The 12636-nt window shown below is 23.4% G+C and overlaps 1 protein-coding gene across 2 annotated transcripts; it reads right to left on the minus strand.

The window, feature by feature from the left end:
• Positions 1–457: 457 nt before the first annotated feature.
• Positions 458–8488, minus strand: LOC129613157 (microsomal glutathione S-transferase 1). 2 transcript variants are annotated; one of them, XM_055527112.1, is made up of 4 exons: positions 8255–8488; positions 1672–1734; positions 1046–1125; positions 458–964 (listed from the first exon to the last, which is right to left on the minus strand). In XM_055527112.1, the coding sequence occupies exons 1-4, from the start codon at positions 8378–8380 to the stop codon at positions 721–723; spliced, it is 513 nt and encodes a 170-aa protein (XP_055383087.1). In that variant the 5' UTR covers positions 8381–8488; the 3' UTR covers positions 458–720. The 2 variants fall into 2 exon arrangements, with proteins under 2 accessions (XP_055383087.1, XP_055383089.1); XM_055527114.1 differs by lacking the exon at positions 1672–1734 and having other exon boundaries at positions 463–964; positions 8255–8413.
• Between the last annotated feature and the right edge of the window lie 4148 nt (positions 8489–12636).

Raw genomic sequence — 12636 nt, forward strand, 5'->3', positions numbered from 1 at the left:
AGTTAAACGTTGAAATCAAGTTAAGAAGATTTTTATATGAAAATTGTTTCTTAATTTTATATTGTGAACAAAAAAGATAAAAACTATTTTTAATAAAGATGTTATTAAATATAAGATTTTCAAATTTTATTGTTAAATTTATTATGCAAAAAAGTAGCAAAGGAACGGATTAACTTTACAAAGCAAATTATATACTATTATATTTATATTTTTCTGTGTTCTGAGAAATTTTTAGATTTACGAATTTAAAACTGTTGTATAATTTCCTAAATTATTTAATTTTTATTGAAACTCTACCTGGAAGATAAAGCTCTTTAATGGTTCAGCTCTTTATAGGATGGGGATGATAATATTTATTTAATTTTACACAATTTTGCATATACTCGTATTATAAAAGAATATCCTCATAGTTCTTTTTTTTTATAAAAATATTATCTAATTTATTCAAAAAATAAGTGGAATTTTTCTTACACCTTTAAAAATTTTACATTATTTTGTTTTGCCTTCTTAAATTTACATTTTAACAAGTTTAAAATTATACAAAATACATAGATTTATACTATGCTTAACGAAAAATTTGCACCCATATAAATTTACAATTATTTCACGTGTACAATATAATAAAGAAAAAAAAACATTTTAAAATATAAGATTTATATTAAAATAACATAATATAAAAAACTTATTTTTTATAATTTCCACATAAAATTATTTCACACTTTACAATGTCTTTAAAATAACTATTATTGACATATATAATGTAGCTAATAAACATGTAAAGAATGCTAAAGCTCTTGATGGCTGTGGTAATGGTACAATTGCATATACAAAAGTGTGTAAAATTCTTGATACAGCAACAGCACGGAATAAATTTATTGCAATAAATTCATTTGGACCTGTTAATACATAGAAGAAAGCAGCTACAAAAAATGGTAAAATACTTTCCAAATCATTACGATGTGCCCTTAAAAATATTTGTATAAATTAATATTAATTCATATGAATAATTGCAAAAAAAAAAAATCAAATATAAAATTCAAATTACCTTCTTACGCGCTCAACACTTGGTTCATCAAATTTAACTTTAAGTTTCTTTGATGGTAAATCTTCTGGATTGGCAAATGACTACAATTAAAAATAAAATATTTAGTTATTGTATTTCAAAATGTTAATAATACAGTGTTGAAAGGTTTAAATGGTATTTTGATCCAATTATATAAAAACAAAATTTAAATTTATGTTAATAAAGATACCGTGTTCAATTCAAAAATTACACCAATTAAATATTATTGAATTTTTCAACACAAATATACATTATATACATTTAAATTTTTTCATTCCAATACTAAATTCAAATTTTGTAAAATAACATATAAATATCATAGAGGAAAATATTAATTAAAACGGTCGGAAAATTGTAAACGACTAAAAAATCAGATAGAAAAGCAACATTGTAAAAAATAAGGAAAAAGTATTGCACTTATATATGGACATTAATTTTCTTTTAGCAAACTAAATATTCTTAAAATAAATTTTTTAATCTTGACCCTTTAATGACATTGCGTTTCGATTACCATGAATTTTTGTTTAAACAATTAATCATAAATTTAAAAATGACTTGTTTTATGGGTATATTTAAGCATAAAAATTATTAAAAGATCTGAACCGCACATTAATTAGGGGTATACATTTTAGCCAGTCGTATACTATTAGATCTTCCTTATTGATATAGGTCTGAAAATATATGTAATAAAAAAAAATAGTATTTTAATAAAAATTTTTATATACAAATTGCAATTATCGCATCCTTTTTGTTAATGAATTGAAATTTTTTGTTTTATGATGCCCAGAATAATTTATATACTGTCAATTACATTATAACATGTAATGTATTATAAGGAAGTAAAACCTCTATCTGTGAAATTATAAATGAAAACTCGCTTTTTATACTATAATTACAAATTAGTTTTAGAATTCTAACAAAAATATGAAAATATGCAATATTAATTTTTTTTTATTTTAAAATTAATTAAATGAAAGAAGTATATGTTTTTATGATATATGACCTCAGGTTAATTCAAACTATTTGCAAAATTTGAATATAATTAGGAAATTTACACATTTGATTTTTTGGGGTTTTTTATGTATATATGTATATATTGACTCTTTATATGTATATATTGAGTTCTAAAAAATTTCCAAAATGTTAATAAATGTTAAACAACTTTATGATTAATTAAATCATTTTATTTTCAATTATATTTTTATATAAGAAAGCTAACAAAATAATAAAATATGTTACATTTATTATCCATTATAATATAATCACTATATATTCAAATGATTTTATGTGCAAATATGTGCAAATGTAGATATGTAAATATTTTGAGGGATTAATAGTACTGTGTGTTCTTATTATGTTCCAATTTAATTCAAAATTAAAATATTATAAATACTCCAAAATATCCCAACATAAAATATTGATGTAAAGATATTTTCCCATGTGATAAGCAAATACATTATTATACCCTGCACTTCGTGAAGGGTATATTAACTTTGGTATGGAGTTTGTAACTACTTGAAGGAGTCATCTGCGGTATGGACATATATATATATTCTTGCTCAGCGTAAAATTCTGCGTTGATTTAGACATGTCCGTCCGTCCGTCCGTCCGTCCGTCCGTCCGTCCGATCGCACGATAACTCAAAAACGAATAATGCAATCGACACCAAACTTTCACAAGTTTTTTCTTTTGTGCCAAGGACGAACCCTATTGTTATTGGACTAAGTCGGACAACGGGTTCGGGTAGCTGCCATACAACTCCAAGAGTTTATTTTAAATATTTCAAAAACTAATAAAGCTATAAATATAAAATTTTGTATACATGTGTCCAATTATATTCTACACATGCTCTAAAAATTATAATGGGATAGCTGCACCGGTTCGTGTGGCTGCCATACAACTCCAACAGCAAATTTTTTATATTCGGCAAAATAATAAAGTCAGATTCATGAAACTTGGCAGTCATGTGTCCAATTATAGGTCAAATATATTTCCGAAGTTTTGGAGGAATTGCTTGACAGGTTCGGGTACCTGCCATACAACCCCAAAAGCTTATTTTAAATATTTGGAAAAATAATAAAGTCAAATTCATGAGACTTGGCAGTCGTATGTCCAATTATGGGTCAGACATATTTCTAAAGTTTTGGTGCGATTGCTTGACAGGTTAGAGTAGCTCCCATACAAGTCTAAAAGCTTATTCTTAATATTTGGAAAAATAATAAAGTCAGATTCATGAAACTTGGCAGTCATGTGTCCAATTATGAGTCAGACATATTTCTGAAGTTGTGGTGGAATTGCTTAACAGGTTCGAGTAGATCCCATACAAGTCCAAAAGCTTATTCTTAATATTTGGAAAAATAATAAAGTCAGATTCATGAAACTTGGCAGTTGTGTGTCCGATTATAGATCAGATATATTTGTGAAGTTTTGATGGAATTGCTTGACAGGTTTAGGTACTTATCATACAACTCCAAAAGCTAATTTTAAATATTTTGAAAAATTATAAGGTCGGATTGATGAAACTTGGCAGTCGGATGTCCAATTATAGGTCAGACATGTCCGTGAAGTTTCTATAGAATGATTTCACAGGTTCGAGTAATTGCTACACAATAACGAAAGGTGCAGGGTATAATTCAATCGGTTTATACCGACTGAAACGTTTTTACTTGTTTTTATTCTATTTTTATCACTTTTACTTTATTACATTATTGAATAACATCTGTAATTTATGAACAAATGTACATTTTCGCATATCCACATTTTCTTTCTTTACATGTACATGAGCAGTGTGCATAATAATATAATATAATGCCAAGCTAATAGTAACAATAGTAATAATTATTCGTTAGTTATAAAGAGAATTTTCATTTTTTTTGCTCATGCGATTTATTAAATTGAGAGCCATTTATTGTACATAATTGTGTCAGTTTCAGAATAATTTCATTTTTAGCACTATCAAATATATTCTCTTATTTTAATTCTGTATAGGTATGTATATAAGCATACATATGTGTTTATAATACAACTTTTTTAAAAATATTTCAAAAAACCGGCATTTTGATTTTAATTGACATAAAGTATATGAACAGATATGATTTCAATATACGAATGCAAATTAATTTGGTTTTGTTTCACTATATAACAGTTTTGAATTTTAATTTCATTAAAAATTTAAAAATTAAATTCTTAATATATTTATTTATGGCGTGTATACATAGTTAAAATTATGTACATATATATGTATATAAATACATAAGTATGTTGAAAGTTATTTCTTTGCTATTCATACCTAATGATATTGCGTGTTTAAATTCTAAAGCTTAAAACTCATTTTTTTTCTTAAATTCAATACAAATAAAATAATATACCCACATATATATGTATATAGTCAGGATGAGTTTGCAAATTTTTTCAAATTTAATATGTTTGTAGTTAAGTGATAGTATAAGATTTATATTTCATTTATTTTTCTTAAACTTCATGTTTAAACACACACATACGAGTATGAGGCAAAGCATTTTTTCTTGTATTAACCTACAATTGAGGCAATTCATTGTTACGTCAGTTAATTGAACTTTTCCTAGGAAAAATTTGGTATAAAACATAAAGCATTAAATAATATTATATAAATAAATAAAACGAAGGAAAAGATAATATATATAACATAATATACATATGTACAAATTAACTAATCAATTAATATACATAGGTATATTTATATACTGATAAAAATCATATCAAAAATTAGTGATAATTACACACGAGAATGATATTATTGTCGTCAGCTTTCGAATCAACTTTAATCTGAGAGAAAAATTATTTTATAATTTTATTTTTTAATCTAGGCTTTAATCTAAGCAAAACATCAAAATAATACCTTAGCTTACATATCCATATGTAGTTTGAATGTAGTTGTGTAGTTTTTAATAATCGTCAAGTATGCACATATTTTATATACATATGAGCATAAATTATTTTGATAAATTCTGGTCATATAAATAAATGTACTATTCTATCATTATAATTGTTCTGCAGTGTTGCCAAGTAATGGGAAATTTCCCATTTTGAGAGAATTTTGAAGCCTAATTGAAGGAAAAAGGCCAAAAATAGTCGTAAATTTCATTGAAAACTTTTCATTAACATTTTATTTTTTTTTATTTTTGACTAAATGCAATTTACACTTGTACGAAAATAAGAAGCCCTTTTATTTATTTTAGAGTTCTTAAACTGATATAATATTACTAATATTAAAATTTGAAAGTACCTGTTAAAGTCATCACTATTACTAAGTTATCCAATTAAAAAAAAAATTACCAAATACGTATTTCCTTTAAATACAATGCTAGATGTATTGATATAAATAAAAATTTCTTAAAGGGAAATCATATGGGGAAAATAGGGTTTGGAAAGGGGAAAAATGGCAATTTTTGAACTAAAGGTGGTAAATTGAGCAATAAAGAGTTGGAAATACTGTATTCTAATCATAATCACATTGTTAATTACACACATACATATACACATTCATATATACATACATAAGTGTTGTTTATTATTTTACTTATCATAAAATAATTTTAAATTTTAGTATATATATATATATATATACTTATAATATAAATGTACATATACTAATAATATAAGATGTATGAAATACATTCAATACTCAGGAAATCTTCTGTTTAAAGTTATACAAATATTTATATGTAAATCATATATACATAAGTAATAACATAAATAATAGTTATTATAATTTTGTTTTTTAAATTAATAGATCATATTTTTATTTATGCTTATTTTACTCATTTAACCGACTATTAAGAGATACTAAAATATTCTAAAATACGATAGAAATAACGAAATAATTTTTTTTTTGCTTCCATTTCAAGAAATATGAAACTCTGAACGTATAACAGTCTTAATTCCAAAGGAGTAAATAATTTTAAATTTTTAATAAATAGGTTAAATCTTTAGTATCAAAATTTATACCTATGTACCTAATTAATTTTAACTTTTATAAAATGAGATTTTCATACAAAAAAACGTTCCACCCATAAACTAAATCAACAAGCAGAAGTTTTGAACTTTGGGGAAGTTACATTGAAAAGAATGTGTAGCATTACTGTGTAGCAATGTTTAGTTTCCGTATCAAATTGTTTAGTACTATAAATAATTATAATTAATCCTATATCTATAATATATATATACATATGTACATAATATCTAATTGGATTGTAAATAATATGTAGTTTAATTTAAAAATTGCGCTAATATACTTTATATAGAAAAAAACATATTTATGTTTCGCCATAGTTTTATATGTAGTATATATATAGGATGTAGCACGAATGCATATATGTACGTACATTTATGCAAAAATAATTTTTGCATTTTTATTAAGTTTCTATTTAATCTTTAGAAATAAATAAATATTAATAAAAAATATGAAAATAAAAAAACTTATTCTTAAAACCGGTTTATGTTCCACATTTGCGGTAGTTTACAAAAAAAAAAATTGTTAATATAAAATGAATTTTAATTAATATATAGTCAGATAAATTGAAATAATTTAATTTTTAAATTATTTAACTAAAATAAACGAGTTTAATTTCTATGAATTACTTTCAGAAATAAATTGTTTATTTTAATATCAAAAGAATTTTATCTCCAATTATACGAGCAAAATATACATATTTTTTAAAATCATGTACCCATAATAGATATGGCGTTATAGAAATTCATGATAAGATACATAAGTATAAAATATCTACAAAATGTAAGTAGTCTTATGTACCTACATATATATATATATAATTTGGATTCGAATATTAAAGCTAGGCATTTATATAGTAGACTGATAAGAACAATAATCTTATTATATAGATTATGATTCTTCTATAAATAATATTATATAATATTTTTGACTACATACAAAATTTATTTTAATTTTTTTGACAACATTCAATTTTTTTAATGATATTGCATTATTTTTGATGAAATAGTTTTTTATTTTTTTCAGTATAGTAACGTAAACAAGTTAAGATACAGCGAGTTTAAATTTATATATGTACATATTATATGTACATATAATATGTACATATATAAATTTATGTTTTGGCTGTAGATAAAATTGATTTTTATGATATGTGGGATGCCTTTTAATATTTAGGACATAACAACTTGCCTTACACAAGAATTTTGGGCAGCGGAATAGAGAAAGTCGCAAACTTTGTTCATGAATGTCAAAGTCCGTAGTTTACTTTACTACTGCATACAATATTACAAAAAGAATAATTTAAATAGCAAAAACTATTATGAGATTCATTCTAAATGTAAACCAATTTGCAATTTACTTTTCGCAACAATTAAAGTATCCCAGTATTGACCTACTCAATATTGATTATTAATTGCAATATTCAATATGCACAACACATGGAAGGATCTAGTTATACAATATTTTTTTTTATATTAGAATATTTTTAAATTAATAAGTTTCACCCAGGTTAAAAATAATGCTATTTAGGTTAAATATCCGCTTTAAAATTATTCTAACATCTACAACCAAAAATTGTAATTAATTAGTAAAATTTTAATTTATTCCGTTAATTTGAAATATAAAATGGAAATCATATGATGTCATTATGTGTGTATGTATGTTTATGTCATAGAAAGTTAAGTTTTTTTTTTGCGAAACAATAAAATAGCTGGTGAAATCAAAACCAATCGGAATCGTAAAAAAATGCTTGTCTAAAATTTTTTTGTTTGTGTATTTGTGTTTATTAATTATTCGTAATAAAAAATAAAATGGTCCACCCAAATATTTTTTAATTTTTAATTGTATTTACACTTTTTTGAATATATTAATAATTATAATTCAATATACATATTTCATGTCTAAAGTTATGTTAATTTTGTAATGTACATTTGTTTGAAGTTCTAGAAAATTTCTTAGATTTGATCATCATTATAAAATAATTAAGAAACACAAATACATACTTTTAACTACATAATTACTTTAAAAATTAAAATTCACAAAAATTTTTTTACTATTATTAATAAACATAATAAGTATTTATGGTACGTATGCATGTTATCCTATTATTTTAGTATTTAAAAAAAAAAATCTCCCACCATTTTACTTTTTAATAATTAATTTACTGTTTTTTTTTTATTTTTTCACTCTTTATAACTTACTTGTGTTCTAAAACGATGGAAACCCGTTAAAGGTGCCATCAATAACATTTTGATAATTAAAACTGCTGACCAAAAAACATAAGATTTAAAAATTGGATTCTCAAATGATAGTAAATCTACATCCATTTTTATAATTGATTTTTTTAGTATTTTAATTCAAATAATATTGTAAAAAAAAAAACAAAATTTAATTATAATTTAGTTTGCCGTCTATGCTGAATAATGTGTGTAAGTCGCCGGTTTTAGAGAGACTAAAATAAAATAGAAAACATTGAGTATACAAAAGAGCAAAAATTTATAGAAAATAAAGTATAAGTAATATTTTATTTATTTAAATCATGTATACATAAAGATATACTTATATTATATGTATATGTATGTACATATTTGTGTATATATAAAATTAATAAAAAAACAAGTATAACGATAGTCCATAGTTATTAACATATTTTAATATAAAAGAGAGAAAACAAGATTAAAATTTTAAAATAAAAATTCGAAATGAGTAGGAGCTAGAAATGTTGCATAAAAATGTACTACACAATCACAGTATAAGTATGTCCATATAAACATAAGTATATACATATTATGTATGTTTATGTGCAGTATGTAAGTACATATATATAAATAAATGTATGTATATTATGTAAATATGTATAGGTTCTTCTGTACTCTGTATAACTGTATTGTAGTATTTGGTATAATAATATTTCTTTAAATCATTTAATTTTTTGGTGATTTAATTTCCACTTAAACGAATTTAAGCTCATGTTCAAAAAATCTTAAGTATTTTCATTATATGTATGTATGTTATATAGTATACTATGTATAATTATATACATACATATAATATACATAATTATACATACTATACGAATTATACATACTATATAAATAAATGCACTGCTCTAGTGTTAGTATAAACAACAGACAACAGTATACAGTGATAGTGACGTCATAACTGTATATTGACATAGAAATTAAAATTGAAATTTGAATTTTCTAATATGATATGAGAGATTAAAAATAAAATTTTCTCATTTGCAATGGGATATAGCAAATATATTTACGTAAATATATATGTACATATTTTGTAAATTTTTTTGCGTATACAAACATATTAAATATATGTATGTATATAAAAATAATAAAAAATTATTTTTAATTAAGTATAACGAAACTAATACGTATTACGATATTTAAATTAACACTGGTTTTTTGAGAAAAAAATCTATAGAAATGAAAGAAAAGAGAAACGATATTAGTGTCAATGACCTAGTGTCTAGCCAAACAAACATTTTGTATGTGTAAGCAAACATAAATGGTTCATACATATGTACATATATATAGTATTTGTACCACATACGTAATATCTATACACTTTCGTGTATAGTTGTGGTCTAATCGAAGTTGTAAAATGGACCTTATTATACATTATATAAATATAAGCAAGAATATGTATGTGCACATTGAAAATTTCAACATTACAAAATGATTTTGAAGGAAAAGAGAGAAAATAGAACTTCCTTACCACAATGGTGTCGATTCTAAAATATAAAAAGAGAACTCAAAAATATATTTTTTTGAAAGGCAGCATATTATATTGAAAATCTTTTACCGTAATTAATTTGTAATGTACTTTTCTCGACTTTTACAGCATAAATCGTATTGTAAATGCAAGTGCATGTTGACGTGCTATTAATCAAGTTCGAGACTCGAGTATACTGGTTCATTTAGTATTTAATGAAATAAAAAGAGAAATTAAGGTTGTATTTAAAGAGAAACAAAGTTGTAAAAATAAAATACGATACGCGTACGCGTATCATAAATTTCAAATAATTGCATTTCTCTACTCTTTCGATTCTTTAATTTTTTTCTTGATGATGGTATAATAAATAAATAATAATGTGAGGAGGAGAGACGATGTTTAATAAAAAATTAATACTCTCTTAAAATCATACTATAGTTTTAAAAAATCACAGTACTAAAAAATTATGTTATATACATATAAGTACTCGTATGTCAAAGGATACAATATTCAAAATATCAAAAATTTTCATCTTGCAAAAAAAATGGTTTTAAATTGTAAAAAAAAAACTTTAAATTTCAATTTTAAACAAAGCTGAAGTTTCCAACAAGATCTGGAGAGCACTATCACATGTCCGACCTTACTTTTTTAAATGATTACACGTCTTTTTCTAAGCCTTAGCATAATATTAAAAATTGGGTCAGTTATCAAATCATTTCTCATATTCAGATTCAGGCCCAGGTTTCATATCCATTAACAAAATTTATAAATTTATAAATGAATTTATTTTATTCTTACATACATATACATATGTACATATTAATGTATCCATCCATACCTGCATATCAAAAATTTAAATTAAGTATGTTAAGAAAGCAATTTCTGGCGAGTTTGGTTCAAAATTGTGGTATACAAAGTTATAAGACTTTAGGCAGAAAAATAGGGGTTTAAAAATTTTATTGGGAAACTTATGAAATAAAAAAAATTAATAATTTGTTTTTTCAAAAAACACAAGTATCTGCCGTCTTTAAGTGTATCCATCCATACTGCTTGGATCTATAAGTGGAAGATTTACAAGTACTTTGTATAATATAAAAAAAAATTTTTGTATAAAAACTACTAAAATGTTCTTTTGTTGTTATTTTATTACTTTTTTAGTTATTGAAATTTCAACAAAAGTTACGAAGAAAGTGTGAAGATGAAGAATTCAGGAAAAAAAAAACTTACCATCTTACAATAAATCAAAAATTAGTGAACTACGTATTAAGCGAACAAAGCAATTTCAATTAGCATACATAAAGTATATAATAAGAAGGAAATTGTCAAAATTTTCACTTTTTCATAAAATTTTTTTATGTACATACATACATATTTATGTAGTTTTATTTCGGATTTAGCATTCAAATGTTAATAATTAGCATAACTTGTTAGTTTATCATAAATTTTTAAATTTTTGATTTTTACACACAAAATAAAATCGAAACCAATCATAACAATAAAAAAGAAATTTGCAAACAAAACAGATTAAACGTCACTGAATAACACTCAGTAAATCGGGTGTTTAGGTATATTTGATAAAAATTTTTATGTACATTTAATGTAACTTCGCTATAATGAAGGTTTAAACACCCTATCATAAGATATGGTTCACCAATAGACCGGAAAATAATAGAAAAATATAAGAAAATCTTTAACGTGAAATAAATAACATATACCATTAAAAAAAACGCTTCGAGAAATTATTTCATTATATCATTATTATTGAATGTTGAGGAAACTATTTTCTTAAGTAAAGTACACCTTAATATATACATATATGTAGTAATATACGAGTAAATTTATACATTTCTAAATATATAGGTAGGACATTAATTCTGTCTGCTTTGTACGAAATAACTTTTGTTTTCAAGTATGATTTCATTAATCTATTACTTTAGTCTTAATGAATAAGTTAATAGCAAAATTTCTTAAATTTCTATTTACAGCATTTACATACTTATATTCTCGAAAAATACTAGATTCTATTACTTACCATTAAATCTCTTTCGAAGTTTTTTTATTTTGTACTACGTTCGGAATATATATTTACGAAACAAACTTTTGATATGTATAAAAATTTGACGAATTCAAATATAAAAAAACTTGACTGTTTGTGTGCAAAGGAGTATACCGTTTATTTAATCAATTAATTAGATATTATTTTTATAATGTTTGAAATCTGAAATACTTACAGGAGCATTTTTCTGAGTACAGTCGATAAATCACTAAATGATTGAAGAGAAAATGATCGTAAAACATCGATATTATTATTGTAAACACAAACCAATTCATAGAAATGATTCAAGTATACAATAAAGTTTTTCAAACATTTACGATATATATCACTATCAATTTCAAAGTTCGAAATTCGAAACTCGAAAATAAAGTACAATAGTTATGTAACATTTTTTGTTATAAAATTAACTATATCTCATACAAAGCGAAAGACTTATGAACCATCATACGTAAAATAAATTGCAATTTCGTATAAGAAAAAAAACTTTTTCCAAAAATTAAATTAACAAAATTTATTCAATATCATAGCACATAGGAAATTCGAGACAAAAACAGAAATAAATTTTTATTTCCAAAAATATTTGAACGCATTTTTTTAGTTCACTACCGTATGTTGATGAGTGATGATTAAAAGAACACGTTACTTAAATGAAAAATATGGAATTTTATTTTGGTGTTTACAAAGTTGTTTTAAGTACATATTATAAAATAATTATGTTTGTTTGAATATCGGTAAAATATTTTAAAAATGTAAACTTTTATTATTTTGGAAGAAAAAATGTTAAGATTAGAAAGAAAT

Source organism: Condylostylus longicornis, unplaced genomic scaffold (assembly GCF_029603195.1).
Source record: "Condylostylus longicornis isolate FDR11 unplaced genomic scaffold, ASM2960319v2 ptg000081l, whole genome shotgun sequence".
Lineage (NCBI taxonomy): Eukaryota > Metazoa > Arthropoda > Insecta > Diptera > Dolichopodidae > Condylostylus > Condylostylus longicornis.

Bases quoted from the DNA above. Each gene is read 5' to 3' on its own strand.
- LOC129613157 (XM_055527112.1), bottom strand. From the start codon at position 8,380: ATGGATGTAGATTTACTATCATTTGAGAATCCAATTTTTAAATCTTAT. The intron at 1,126-1,671 runs GTGCGGTTCAGA...TTTTAATTGTAG, and splicing joins AATGTATACCCCTAATTAAT to TCATTTGCCAATCCAGAAGA. The intron at 965-1,045 runs GTAATTTGAATT...AATATTTTTAAG, and splicing joins AGTGTTGAGCGCGTAAGAAG to GGCACATCGTAATGATTTGG.